Below are 14,628 nucleotides of genomic sequence, written 5' to 3'. Positions count from 1 at the left end.
TTTTGACCTTACATCACTCTCTGAACGGGAAACACTAATAGCAAATACATCGACTGGTTGCCTGGTTAGCCATATCATAGCTAAAGTGGCCAAAACCTCTGTTACTGTACGTCAGATTTATGACATTTACTATATGTGTTTCCAATATGTTCTTCTGTGTGGGATAATCACTTCAACAATTCTTGATGTGTATACTATGTGTATCTTGGAATGAGACTCCACCAAAAAAATGTCAGCAAATTCTCAAAAAGGACATGTTTGCTTTCAAGTGACAAAGTGCTCTAGAGGCCGTAGGAATTGTAACTCTTGTCCTTCGGGAGTAAGTAGTGTGACGTTGTTACAGCTCCCAAGTGGTGGATGGATGTGTCAACAGAATCATGGACTTTGACATGGGAGACATGCTGTTTATTTCCCGTTTCCTACCAACAGTCAATATTGGTTTCTTTTAACCATGGCTGCAATCGTTTCCTAACCTTAACCAGGTAGTTATTTTAACCCAAACCATGATCTTTCCCTAACCCTAACCAAGTCCTTTTTGTGCCCAAACCTTAACCATAGCAATGTCCTGTGTTGTTCTGGAGGGTAATTACAACTGACATAATTTGTCATTTAATTTTGAGAACTTGTTGCCTGTGAGAATGTGATATAAAGAACAAAAACACATAATTATAATATTATAGTAACTATAGCCCAACCAATACTGGATTTTTGGACACAGAAAGCTTGCGCTGCTCACAATAATTTAAAAAACAACAGATGTTGCGGGTGTCAGGGACTGGAAGAGGTGGGGTTTAATGCGATAGTCTCTCCACAGAACATATGCAAGATTTGCAAGTTTGTTGCAAACATGGAAAAACAAAGAAGATGAAGGTCTGCTGTACGTCTTTATAGTCTTTGAGTTTGCTGAAAAACATCAATTGTCATAAAACAGGACGTTGCTCAAAAAGAGTATAATGGTCAAATTTTCAAAGAAAAGTCAGGGAGGAAAAGAAAACTCTTTTCATCCAGTTAGAGGGAAAAGACGGGCAGGTTGCCTGGAGTTTGATCCCAGTGTTATCCTGTGATTGGTCCAGCAATAAGACAGCCCTGTAACTGTCCAATCACTGTCCTCTGACTGCACCAACAAGCATTTGGATGGTTTCTGCTGGGGGATGACCAGTATGTAATGTTATCCAGATGTTATCTGGATAAGCTAAGCCTTATGTATTTAAGATGACAGGCTGACCCCTGGTTCCTCTCACTGCAGATCACCAGAGATTTACAGTTTTCTCCAGACTGAATATTGTACTTAAGGTCTTTTAACCGTAGAATATTGTTGTAGTTCAGTGTGGGAACAAGTGACTGCTCCGTGTGTCTGTTGTGTCGAAGAAGGGAACAGTCAGATAAAGTATGTGTGTATTCGCACATGAATAAGTCATACACATTTTGTTGTAAACAGCCCAACAAAAGCTGCTCATATTAAAATGTATCCTCCTGCCCATCTTTCTCTCTCTATCTGTCTCCTTGTGCTTCTCTCTAAAGCACTTGACAATAAACCTGTTTTTAAAGGTGCATTATTAATAGTGTCTATAAAAAGTAGATTTACTGCACAATTAATCACTCAAAGTTAGTCTGTGGGTGATTAATTGAGCAACAAACTCAGCATTTTTATGGACGTTGTTTTGCTTTACCTTGATAAGAGGCTGCAGCAGTGGACAGGACTCTGTTCTCTCATCAAATGTTGAATAAATCTGCTTTAACTGAACATGTGGTTTGTCCCGTTGTTTTCTGCAGTTGTGTGTCATCCTGGAGCCCATGCAGGAGCTCATGTCAAGGCACAAGACCTACAACCTCAGCCCCCGGGACTGTCTCAAGACATGCCTATTCCAAAAATGGCAGAGAATGGTAGCCCCACCAGGTAACTACATACCTACAGCTGAAACACATATCTTTAATGTCCATCAGCCTGTTCAAAGAAGCAGATCTGGATAGCGTTTTTCAGTAAAACCCAGAATTCTCACAAATCTGGAACATGGATGAATTTTTCTGGTTTTCTTTTGGCAAAGATTGTCAGATAACTCAGGATAAACCTGCTTCTCTGAAGTTCTTGTTCAAAATGGCATCAAATCCAGTTTGAACAGATGACAACAGAAAATCCTTTACATTTCTAAAAATGTTGTGGATGTAGTCTTAAATGTTAATCGTTTCCTCCTCTGAGGTTTAAGTTTCTTCCTTTACTTACTTAAAAAACTGCTTTTAACTCTGTACTATCACTCACTTTGGAGGAATAGGAATATATTTTCGCAGACTGTGTTTTTATTGCATCATTTATTTTTCCAAATTTGCCATTATATGTCTTAATACCTTAAATATGTTTTGCCAGTCAGGTATGTGAAATTAATCAGAATTCAGGGCTGCCTCTTGAATCTGAACCTCGCCAATCTTAACGGCCCTCTCAGTTTTCTATGATTTAGGGCGGTTTCTGAAAAGTACCAGGCTTAAATTGGCTGTGTGGTCTTAAGCTGGAGAGAAAGAGTAAGCCGAGTTTTTTGGACACATCGGAGTGGCTGCAAATTACAGCAATGCTTAGCGAGGCGTGACGAGATGTCTTTAAAAACCAACACCAGTCAAAAAGCCTTTGACTCAGACCTGTGTAACTTTAATTAAGAGTGCTGGGTGTAATCAGACTAGTAGATCCAGCTCCTCGGCCAGCGGCTCCCCAGTGTCGACGACATTCTTCAAAGAAAAGAAAAAACAGAGAGGAAAAAAAGCATGGAAAGCATTTTATGAATATAAAGTTTGAGAGAAAAAAAGCTCTTGTATTGATGGTTAATTGTGCACATGGAAAGAAAACACAGATTGATATGAAATCATATATGGGTGATAGTTTTATATCATATATAGCACTATGTGTGATTCACGAGAAACAGCTTAATGTGTGATTTAGTTTTATATAATATGCAGTTTTATCCTTTCATTTTGTTTGATATCGTCTATGTGTGACTGCTGGTTTTGGATCCATAAGTTGCTTAATGGTAACTTTTTAAATATTAAATACAGTAAGCCTCCTGCTTTCTTTAAGTCAGGCCTCCTCAGTGTGTTTAACCATTCAAAAAGAGTGTTTTTCAGGGTCATTTCATGTCATCTGTCTATATTTTGACATGAAATTTGCCTGAACTTTGCAGTTTAGCTGGAATTGTGGTTTTCCTTATTGGTGGCATGTTATTCCCCTCTTCCTGCAATTCTTCTCCAGCTTGGAAACTGGTTGTGGATTTAGCCAGGAAGGAAGCCACAGGCGCATTTATGCTCTGATAAGTCCTTTTGGTGGAAATGGAAGTGATTTTAGTGCGTCACTGCTTCAGCATCGAAGGAAACCAGTCGGATAACAGAAATGATTGTCTCTGACAATAGGCTCACTTTTTTGCACACACATCTGACAAAGTCAGGAATCAAACGAGAAAAGATACTGAAAAATTCCCCTTATTGTTTTACCTCTGATTTACAGTTTCAGTTTTGTTTGTATCATGAGTCGCTGGTTGTTGTGACTGAATATGAAAGCATCTCCCTTGGTGTGATTAGTAAGAACCTCGAAAAAATGTATTTCATTTTCAGACTTCTGTTTTATGATAACAGCAGTGTTTTCTTGTCTCTCTTGAGAGTAAAAGGAATGTTTTCTAACAAATGTTGGAATAATTTGCAAAATCATGTATTCATAAATTACGTACTACATAAATTATTTTGTAAATACTTGAAACACCTAGATCTCTATTTAACCTGTGTCAGTATTTTGTTATCTTTTTAATAATAATGATTTCACTTGTGATTTAATTGCACCTTCAGGAATTATGTATAGCTCATAATTGGAAAAAACATCTTTCTCTAGGCATAAGTTTCCCAGTGGTGTTAAGTAGCATCTCTATGGCATTGAATGTTCAATTATTTCTCTTCCTTTTCTCTGTTGTCATCTCTGGTCTCATTTCTGTCTTAAATTGTTTAAGCGATTATTCAGTCACCTGAATAAAATAAAACTGATTTTGGCTCCGGTTTCAGCTGGACACCCACAGAACTTCAAAACGGAAATATTTCCCACAAATCACAAAAAAGGTATCTTCTCTCTTACACTGTTAATTGTCTGAAGTCTTATAAGAAAGCAGTATTCTGGTGCTCACTGGAATGCCATGAAATACATTTCTGTATGCAAGTTCATTATGGATGCTCAGCTGCATGTTCAAAAACAGTACTAAAACCTGCAATTTAACAAATACAGGTTACATATGCGAGATTAATGCATGTAAGAACAGATTTCTCAAGCACTGGCTAAAACATAATGATAAGAACAACAACACAGTCATGCTCAGCAAATCAAATCTATAGTAATGCAACAAATGTGCAAAAATGGACAGTATGACAAACATGAATATGCTTTCTGCCTCAGCAGAGCAGTTTTAATCTGGGTAATGCTATTGAGGAAAATGGCAGTCGTTACAGCACAGAAATCATTAACAAATTTACATTACGTTGAGCATCAGGGTCCATTGTTGAGCATTTATGCAAATTAAACCGGGGTTCTCTCTTACTAGTGCATGTCTTGGGAGATGTTAATGCTGGTGCGGTTTCACCTCTGAAGAAAACAAAGCATGGGTCATTGTAGACTAGTTGGCCTTGTCTCTGTAACGTGTCTTTGTGGGTGTGCTCTTTTTGCATGCATGCATACGGACATTTTGTACAGTTTTGACTGCATGTCTTTGTGCCTCTTCATGTGTTGTTGTCTGTCCGAGCCTCTACTGTATGACCTAAAACACACACTCTCCACACAGCACACATCCCTACACCTTGTTACCGTCTGTATGCGTTATGTTCTTGGCATTGCCTCTGTTTGTCTTTGCTGGTCGCGCCAAAGCTGAGCCCGCCCGACAGACGACCACGAAGAGGAGGAAACGGAAGAACTCAGCCAGCAGCGCCAACAGCAGCGTGGGCACCACCGCAGGCAAGAAACGCAGCCCCGCCACCAACTTCAGCCTCTCCAGTCAGGTACCTGTAAGCATCAGCTCCACTCGGTTTGCCTCCTCTTTTATTTTTTTCTATGACTCCACATGCATGTTTGCAGGGTTACACACAGGCATGAGATATTCCTAATGGTTTTGCAGCTGTTAGGTTTAATTTATTTGCATGAACGAGAAAAAAAACACCAGGAAGAGAGGGTAGAAAAGAAACTCAAACCTATGCAGTGAGACAAAGAAACCTCGAAGGATTTGTATGAAAACTTCTCGCCCCAAGACAAACAGAAAATACATCAAATATCATAAAGAGAGACACAAACGACATTAAAAATGATCAAAGCAGAAAATAGTAAAAGAACAGCTAAAGTTATAAACAACAAGAAAAGGTGAAGTGTTCCTTTGCTGCAGGTAATATCATATCACTTCCTTAGCTTCCTGGTTTCTGATGAATTTGTGGTGGTCAAAGTGAAAGTAATAATATTTTGTATTATATGATATCAGGTCGTAAAACTAGAGCTCAACCATTTTTAAGGCTCATACTAATATTTAAGAGTAAAAACAAATAACTATATATCAGCTATGTGAGGTTATTTAAGGATATTACATTTTTTAACAATAAACTGTACTATTATTGTAACAGTAAATGTAAGATGACGCTAGTACATTTTGAATAGTTACTGGAAAATTAATTACTATAAACAATACCTATAAATAGAGCCACAAATGTAAAACAATAACCCAGTATTTTGTGAGCGTGCATGTTGTAACTGGTTAAAAAAGGTCAAAAATATGTTTTACTGATGTGGGTGTTTGATGGCTGATACAGATATTTTGGTATTTAAGCAAGACAATTTAAGTTATATTTTGTGCACATGTCTGTAAATTTAATAAATAATTTTTGTAACTAAGAAAATTACTTTTATCTATTGTTACCCACAGACTAAAATAAATGTTATTGTCATAGAAACTTTTCTAAAACACAGACATGGGATGGTAAAACCAGAATAATTAAATTAGTTTAGGATTATCTTATTAGCAGTATTAGCTTTTCACCATAGGATGTCTGGAAGGAAGGAAATCTTCCACAAACTACTTTAGTGAACAATTTAACTGCCTTACTTACATCAGCAGCGGACTATGTGACTAGCCAATATCCAATCCAATAATAAAATTAGATCTATACTGATCTAATACTATCATTCAGAAAAAGTAACCTGGATAAAGACAAACATATCTAGCCCTATGACTCATATGCATACTGTGTTTCAGGGTATGATTGTCGGAATTTGCCACATGTCTCTATAACAGGCCACTTGACACAGTTAGAGGTTAAATGGCCTCTTAAACAGCTGAGTATTACACCACATGCCTGGCATTCCCCTTGAGGATTTGATGTTGTTGTGAGTGTGTTGTCTGCAGAGGCTTGGGTTTTTTACCCATTCCATACACTGTTCATTACATACATACTGTATTATATTTACACTACCGCATCCAATTTACTATTCTGTAGCCACACTGGTGCAGCACTCTGGTGTTTTGAGTACAGGTCATTCCAGTGCAGCTAAAAGTGTGCTGATACCAAACAAAACTGGAAATTGTCGGCATTAAAGGGTTGCAGGTTGGCTTTAATGTGTGTGTTCATCCTGTACACAGGACTAATTCTGCTTAATGGGGATTTTAAGGGTGCTGATGCTTTTCTATCCTCAGCGTGTGCAGTATAGCAACCCAGTCCCCCAAAAATTACGTTTATATACTACTAATTTGTTTTCCATATTATGCAGGACTTTAACACCGGAGACCTGAGTCCTGCGTGTTGTTAGGTCGAGTCAACAAAAGCACTTTAAAGATAGAAAGATCGTGGTTTCGGTTAAATGTTAATACATTGAACAGATTGTGTGTGGTGCTTCAAGTCACAGTCTTTCCCTAACTTTAACCAAGTGTTTTGAGCGCCTAAACCTAATGATAAAAAAAGTTTTTTCATACTTTAGTAGCTATAAGAGTAGATTTTGTCGGAAAAACAAAGAAAACACATTGTCAGTGAACATGTTGTGTGACTTGGCAAATACACTGATTGACAATGTTTCCACATTATGTTGATTGAATTACTTTTCTTTCTTTATAAAACATATTTGCTGTTGCTAATTTACATAAGTAGTATATAAACGTACTTTCTAGAAGACAGAGTGAAATATAGGGACATAGTAGAACTTGTAGAAGCTCTACATGTCCAATTTGGGTGAATAATTTTAATACTGGATGGACTTGTTTCTCCAATTTCCAACCAGGTTTATGTGTTGTTCATTTGATTGGCACTTAATGCTGGAAAACTTAATTTTCCTGGCATTTTTACAGTATTTCTAAATAAGGAACACTCTTTCTCTAACCTTCACACACACACATACTGTGCTCTCCCTCTGTTTTCTGTCCCGTGGTTAGCTGTCTCATAATCTTTCGAGGTTTGTTGTCCTCTCTCTTTTATCTCCTTCTCTTCGTCTCACACATGTATAATGTACGTCATGCACACAAATACACACGGTGTGTGCAATAGTTTTCTCTCTAGAAAGCAGTTTGGCTCTGTGCCAGCTCTCATTATCACCGATATCTATATACACCCTCCACTCCCAGCCCCTTCCTCCGTCACATGTACATCGCTTCCCCCCCCCCACACACACAAACACCACCCATACCACTCATGCCTCTTAAAGACTGGCAGCGTAGCTGGTAACATGCTGGTTACATATGTTGCGTGCCTGCTGTCTTTGTCTGAGAAGTTGTTCGTTTGTGGCTGAGCACAAGCCTACGTGAGCCCAATGACAATAAGGAGTGGACCCTCGCAAGGGGAAGGGGGGGTTACCAGCGGCTGGAGGAGAGGAGATGCGGGGGGAGGAAGGTGGGGAGGGGTGGGTGGGCGCTCATAGAATGAGCAACACTGACCTCTAGTGGCCTGAATTTAATGTTGAATGTTGTTTCTTTTACAAAGCAGGCCTTCAGCAGCAGGTTTTGTACAGTTATTTCTCATTTTCATGCTGATGAACATGGGCACTGCAGTTTACATACATACAGTGCATGTATGTGTATGTATGCTGCCGGAAATACTCACCAGAGCACCAAATGTGTATTAATCCACAGCTGGAAATAGTCCCCTTGTGTAAGTAACATTAGCTCATAACTAGTGCCCAGCTGTTTTAGGAAATTACTAAGCCTATATAATTGTGAACAGTTAACTAACTAGCATAGAAAACAATATTTAAACTGTAGATTCTGTCCTTCCTAAATTTGAATACACAAAGGACGGAGGGCCGGTAAACTCAGGTTGTGCATCAGGCCAGCAGACTAAACGTTATTAAAATTTGTATCGTCCAATTTCTATTTCTTTTGTTTTCTTTGCTGCTTTAAGGGACAATTTTGTTCTCTGGCCCCTTTGTGGTCATCACATTCCCGCCACGTCTTCTTTAAATTCCCACTTGTTGTCTTGGAGGCCTGAGGAGCAAATATGTCCTCCAAGTAAAAATATGTTAATGACACTGCTCAGTGAATGAAGGGAACGAGGAGGTGTTCATCACTGTGTCGCTCCATTCAAAGCAGCGCCGCTTAGCTAGCACGAAAGCTAACTCTTAACAAGATGAGTAGACGAGTAGACAGTATTAATTAGCTCACAATTAGCGCTCCCCAGTCTCAGACTAGCCACCAGCTGTTATCGTCTGAGAGATTTTTTTCAATTTTTTTTTTTTTTGGCCCAAAATTGGCCAGAGGTAGGTTGACAGGCCTCCTCACAGGAACAGATGGTGAATGCAAGGCTTGTTGGCAATCAGCACGTTTTTAGCTAATGACTTAATTAGCTATGCAAATTGACAAATCAGTGTGGATATTGTCATTTAGTTGAAAAGCTCACCTAAATTAATTAGCCTGATTAAGGCATAGTGGGGTGTAGAAGTGGTCGCTAGGGGGGTTTTGGGGATGGCTTGGATAAATCAACTGCCTCTCCCCATTTGTGCTCTTCATCTGAGTATGTGTGTTTTGATTTTTGGGGGAGTGGGGGGGGTTGGAGTGTCCTAAGTTGTCTAGTTTTGTTTGTATGTTTACATCAATGCTTGCTGGATGCAATCATGTGTGTTTGTTCTGTTGTTTATCTCTTTTTTGTGTACAATTCTGGGTTAGTGTGTGAGCTCCTGCACGAGTGCATGGGGTAATCTGAGTTGCATTCAAGTGCTTTTGTCTGTGTTTGTGTTCAGGTGTGTGATTGTGTGTTAAGGTGTGATTGTAAGCTAATCTGGGTTTGTGTGCCAGTGTATGTGCATGTTTGTGTGTAACGGAGGAGATGGCTGAGAAGAGTGAGATCTCCAGAGCCAGGCAGCGTTGACACACATGGCCAGTGAAGCGTGCGCTCCATTTAACTGTACAGCTTCTTCCCAGGTTACGGTGGGTGGTGCTGGGGCTCGCCAGCAGAGAGATGCTTAGCCAGTCAAAGGAAGAGAGATGAGATTCACAGATTCAGCACACACAAGGAAATACAGCCATGATTCAGAGCTTATTGGTCAATGTTTGAATACACAAATTACACTCCAGTGATTATTTGTCAACAGAATCTGATTCACTTTGTTCATGAAGTGCTGAAACTGAAACATGGAATAAAACAAGCACATACTGGTACATCCCCTCCTAAAGAATCATTAGGATTCCTTCACATCACGAGAGTCACGGATAACGGTGGATAAATCTCTCTGCTTCCCTTCTCTGACCCGCTGTGAGAGGGCCATCTCTGTGAAATATGTCTTACATGATGAGTATTGATTGGGGTGGGTACAGAGCGCTGGGGGAATCCGCTTTCTGTACGGGAAAGTTTTATTTGCTTCGAGATGGGTCAACTGTATGGATGGGTTCACTGGATACACCACCGTATGTCCTAAACACTCACACAATCACACTGAAAGACACACAAACGCCTGCTGTTATTCCATCGCAAGCAGGGGGTCTGTATTGAAGCAGGAAAATACACACCTCCCATCATAGGGGGTTTTGGGTGCTCCTCGCTCAGTTGGGAAACAGAAAACGTGGTACACACCAACACACAGCCACTGTAAATACATCAGCTGCTGAATTAAGTCTTGTAAATGTTTGTCTTTATGACCTTGTAGTATTTTAACCCTCTGTTTAAAAAGGTGGTTGATTAAATTCTAATTTTTTGATAAAATTATGTGAAACAGACAACATGATTTCATTTGTGTGAAGTAATGCAAATATTATAAGGTCTGTGGTGCTTTGGTCTCAGAATTTGATGAAACAGCTATGCATTAATATCTTCTTTGGTGACATTTCACTCACTTTAGCATGTTAATTTTGAATCACCCCGAGGCTAAATATGCACGGTCCTGCACAAAACTGAAAATACATCACGTGTGCGTGTGTAAGAATTGTTTATATTTTTATACCAGTTTTAAAACCTGAGTTACAGACTGTTTTAAAAAATATAAAACTGGTAAGATAAATTAAAAGTGAGTTAAGAAAAGAAAGAAGCAAGCAAATTCAACAAGAATAAAAAGGGATAAATATGTATGTATTCTGTTTTGAGAATGTGACTAAAAAGATCATTTGTTTGGTGTCCATTTCCTTTATGTAGCCTGGTTAGCAACAAGACAAAACTAAATACATTTTAAAAGATGATTGAGTGGATTATTAGGGCTACATGTTAAGCGTGTACTGTGGTTTAGTGTCACTTTTATATTTAGACACACACAAAAAATGTATATATGTTTGCACACTCTTCTAGGAAGGACACATTTTTGTGTGTGAGAAACTCATTCAAAACCTCATTAGATATACTAAACATTTATGGTGGACTAGGTTGTTTGGCTCTGAAAAAAAAAGTGATACAGTGACCTCAGTAGTATGTAAATAAAAAGTGTGCCTTAACGTAACACAACTGTAACAAAAAGGACACAGCTCGAACACAACCTTTTTAAAAAGTATGCACCCACAAACATTTGTAATTTCCTTTCTTTTCATTTTGTAAATATGCTCTCCCTGTCTCTGCCTCTCTCCAGGACGTGATGGTGGTGGGTGAGCCGACCCTGATGGGCGGCGAGTTTGGGGACGAGGATGAGCGTCTGATCACTCGTCTGGAGAACACACAGTACGATGCCACCAACGGCTTGGACGACGAGGACGACTTCAACAGCTCTCCGGCTCTGGGCAACAACGGCCCCTGGAGCAGCAAACCCCCCACTGCCCAGGACAGCAAGACCGAGAGCACAGGGCCCCAGCCCTCACAGTAAAACAAGAGAAGAAGAAGAAAACAACAGATCCTTGACTCCATGTGGACTGGACTTTTTAACCTCTCCTCTTCCCCTGAGGGCAGTGCTTCTACGCCTCATAAAATTGTACTGAATCAGAACCCCCGTCTGCAAACTCACCACTGGCATGTCCAGCCAAAATATGTCCGTTCTGGATATTTTCTTCTTCTCTGAATCACTTAACATCTTGGAGAACACTTAGAACTGACAGCATTGCACAGCAATATCCACATGTCAAAGACTAACAAATGCATACAAGTCGTATGCAACTATAATGTAAAAATAGCAAGGCATCGGCATTTTTTTCAAGATTGCAGATCAAATTCTCCTCCTTGGACCCTCAGATACAAACCTCTCGTCTAGTGGAACACTACAGCTGTGATTGGTTGACCTGCAGGTCGCAAGTCATCATGCTGACAGTAGACAGGTGGGGGGAAAAGAAGAAGAATAAAAACAACAAACAAAATCTCAAAAAATGGCAAGCTCAACGGTCAGAAGGCAAGGTGTTTTTTAACAGCCAAACAGAGCCAATGGAAGCACCTAACCACATTAGAGACAAATAAGAACATTGTTTGAGGCAATTGCATTTTTATTGGAAATTCAGTTGGCTGTTGGTTTGTTTCTGCTGTTGCTATTTATTTCCATTTCCAATTAAGAGGAAATAAAAGTTCTCTACCGCTATAGACTCCTTTCAAACGAGGGAAAACGTGTCCTAGGATTGTTTTTCCACATTACTGCGGTCGTCACAGATTGTGATTTCATGCAAACCAGTTTGATTGTGTTCGTAGTCTATTGGTATTTTGCTTCTCTCAAAATCCTTTGCAGTCACGTTGTAATTTTGCCGATCAGTATGTGAACTTTGCCGACACGCATTGATGCATTAATGTTGATTTTTTTTTTTCTTCCCTCCTCGAAAAATTTGACTTCTTTCCCTTTAACGACCTACTCCCAAACTGATACTAAAGCCTTTTCCTGCATGATTTTATAGGATTTTTAATTTGTTTGATATATGTACTTTTTAAAACACATCAGTCTGATTTTCCTTTTGGGTTCATCAGTTTGGGAACACTGTTACAAGGTTTGTAGCTCTGTAAATAGAGGTGGAATCTATTTTGTCCACTGTAAATCAGCCACTGAGACCAGTTTGGATATGGCAGCTGTTTTGTTTTGTACAGGAGATTCAGATTTCTGTAGGGTGGTTTGGATAGACGCTGGTTTGCCTCTGTGTAATGTTCCCCGTTCTCTTTAGCTAGTGCAGAACCAAAGCCACAAAGTTTAACAAAACAGTCACACAGGCAAATAATCATATTTCGTGTGTATTCTGTGACATAAAAAAACTATTTTACATTTTAAAAAGAACGCACAGATAAAATCCCATCCACCCCACAGAAATGGTTTGAGATCCCTGTATTTGTGTTCACAATTGTTCTTTAATCGTTAATTGAATTGATATTATATCCCTGATCTCTTTTGTTGGACTTTTGTTTGAAAATGGGCAAGAAGACAACGACAGATGTCTTTACACAATTGGATCTTATGGGTATTTATTTGTGCATTTGTAAGGAAGCTAACACATTTCTAAATGTGTTTGAGCCTAGTATTATTAGACACCATTTGTACATTATATAGCAGAGGTGTTCAGTGTCATATCTGATGTCTGGTATGTATGCTTTACCATTATGTGTGCCAATAAACCGTGCTTACAAAGGAGTTGAATTTGGTTTGGTTACATGCATCATATGTGCATGTAGCATCTGTTTGTTTGGATATTTACTCTCACCTGTTAACTCTGATCAGTTTGAACAATCATTGGAAAGTTCATTCTTGACCTTAAAAACAGCAGCTGACAAAAACAATCTCACCATGACCTTCCTCAACAGATTGTAAAAAGTAATTTTGTCTCGTCCAACATGTGCGAAAAGTCATTAAAGTGCACAGAACACGTACGTGTACGATTCCATAACAACTGGACATCGCCTTATCTGTTGAGGATGAAAGTGTAATACAATTGAAACACAGTTTGATTTGCTAAAAGTGGTGGATTTGACTGATCATTTTGGGACAGGGTACAGTTTCTTTATCTACATCTTAAAAGACAAAACTCTAAGCTGTTAATTGATGAAAAAAGATGATTGGAAATTTCGTCCAAATATTCCCTGCATCTGTGATGAAGTCTTAATAGCAGAAAATGATTCAGTGATCCAATCCAAACATCATGTTTTTGGTGTCAATCTCTCAAAATAAAAGACGAAAAGCAAAATACATCTATTGCAGAAGAACCAGAGATAATATGGAGATAGATAGACGAGAATCCAATGCAGCCCCAAGACAGGTTGTGTTTTAAATATGAGGCCATCATCTTAAACATGCTCTAGTATTCAAACACTAATTCACTACACACTCCTGCTTCTTGGAGGTTATTAAAAAGCATTCTGGGAAATGTAGGAAATCACTACATGAAGAACATGTTTAAACAGCTGTCTCTCTTTATCACAAAATAAGTCCTGGAATGAGATTAGGATGTCAAAATGATATCAAGTGGTGAAAGAGTATCTCGGCATGGATGTTTTTCCATTTGTTGTATCCATGGCCTAAGTTTCCCGTTGAAGGACAATGAAAGTGTTTGAACAACAGCATTGGATATAAAATATGTTGGAAAATTCAAATACAGTTCATCAATAGGTTGGTTGTAGTTGTGTTTCTTGTTTACAAGAATATTAAACAATAAACATTTAAGCTACAGGTAATCAGTGGTGGAATGCGCATTTACTCAAGTACTGTACTTAAGTACAAATTTAAGATACGCGTACTTTACTTGAGTATTTTCTTTTCATGCCACTTCTACTCCACAACATTTCAGGGAGAAATATTGAACTTTTTACTCCACTATAATTATGCAAAAAGATGGCAAACATTTCATTGTTCTAGCTTCTCAAATGTGAGGATTTGCTGCTTTATATATATATTTATAAAAATTTTGAGGTTTGGACTATTGGCTGGACAAAACAAAGCATTGTGAAGGTGTCACGTTGGGCATCAGCACATTAATCTATAATGAAAATAGTCATTAGTTGCAGTCCGATACAAATTGTTCAAAATGAGCTCCACCTCAACCAACTACAACAGCTGCAATACATTAATGCATGAGTAATAATAATCTAATGATATAATATATAATAGTATATAATAGTAGTACAGTCACAGGGGACATTTTTCTGCTTTGAGTACTTTTACTTTTAATACTTTAAGTATATGTTCCTGATTGTACTTACATACTTTTTCTTAAGCATTTTCAATGCAGGACTTTCAGTTTTACAGTGTAATATTAGTACTTTTACTCAAGTAAAGGATCTGAATAC

At 38.6% G+C, this 14,628-nt stretch overlaps 1 protein-coding gene across 8 annotated transcripts in view; it reads left to right on the top strand.

Annotated features, from left to right (window-relative positions):
- ldb2a (LIM domain binding 2a) overlaps window positions 1–12,979 on the top strand; it is a 94,835-nt gene extending 81,856 nt beyond the window's left edge. The window contains exons 6-9 of one of the 8 annotated variants that reach the window (XM_044206068.1): window positions 1,774–1,897; window positions 4,030–4,083; window positions 4,880–5,010; window positions 11,021–12,979. In XM_044206068.1, the coding sequence (XP_044062003.1) occupies window positions 1,774–1,897; window positions 4,030–4,083; window positions 4,880–5,010; window positions 11,021–11,251 (540 nt within the window). In that variant the 3' untranslated portion in view covers window positions 11,252–12,979. Of the gene's footprint in view, window positions 1–1,773; window positions 1,898–4,029; window positions 4,084–4,864; window positions 5,017–11,020 lie in introns of all 8 variants that reach the window. The other 7 variants (XM_044206067.1, XM_044206066.1, XM_044206064.1 and 4 more) reach the window with 7 other exon arrangements.
- The last annotated feature ends 1,649 nt before the right edge of the window (window positions 12,980–14,628 follow it).

This window comes from Siniperca chuatsi, linkage group LG8, assembly GCF_020085105.1.
Source record: "Siniperca chuatsi isolate FFG_IHB_CAS linkage group LG8, ASM2008510v1, whole genome shotgun sequence".
Classification (NCBI taxonomy): domain Eukaryota; kingdom Metazoa; phylum Chordata; class Actinopteri; order Centrarchiformes; family Sinipercidae; genus Siniperca; species Siniperca chuatsi.
This window is presented reverse-complemented; position numbering and strand designations above follow the sequence as displayed.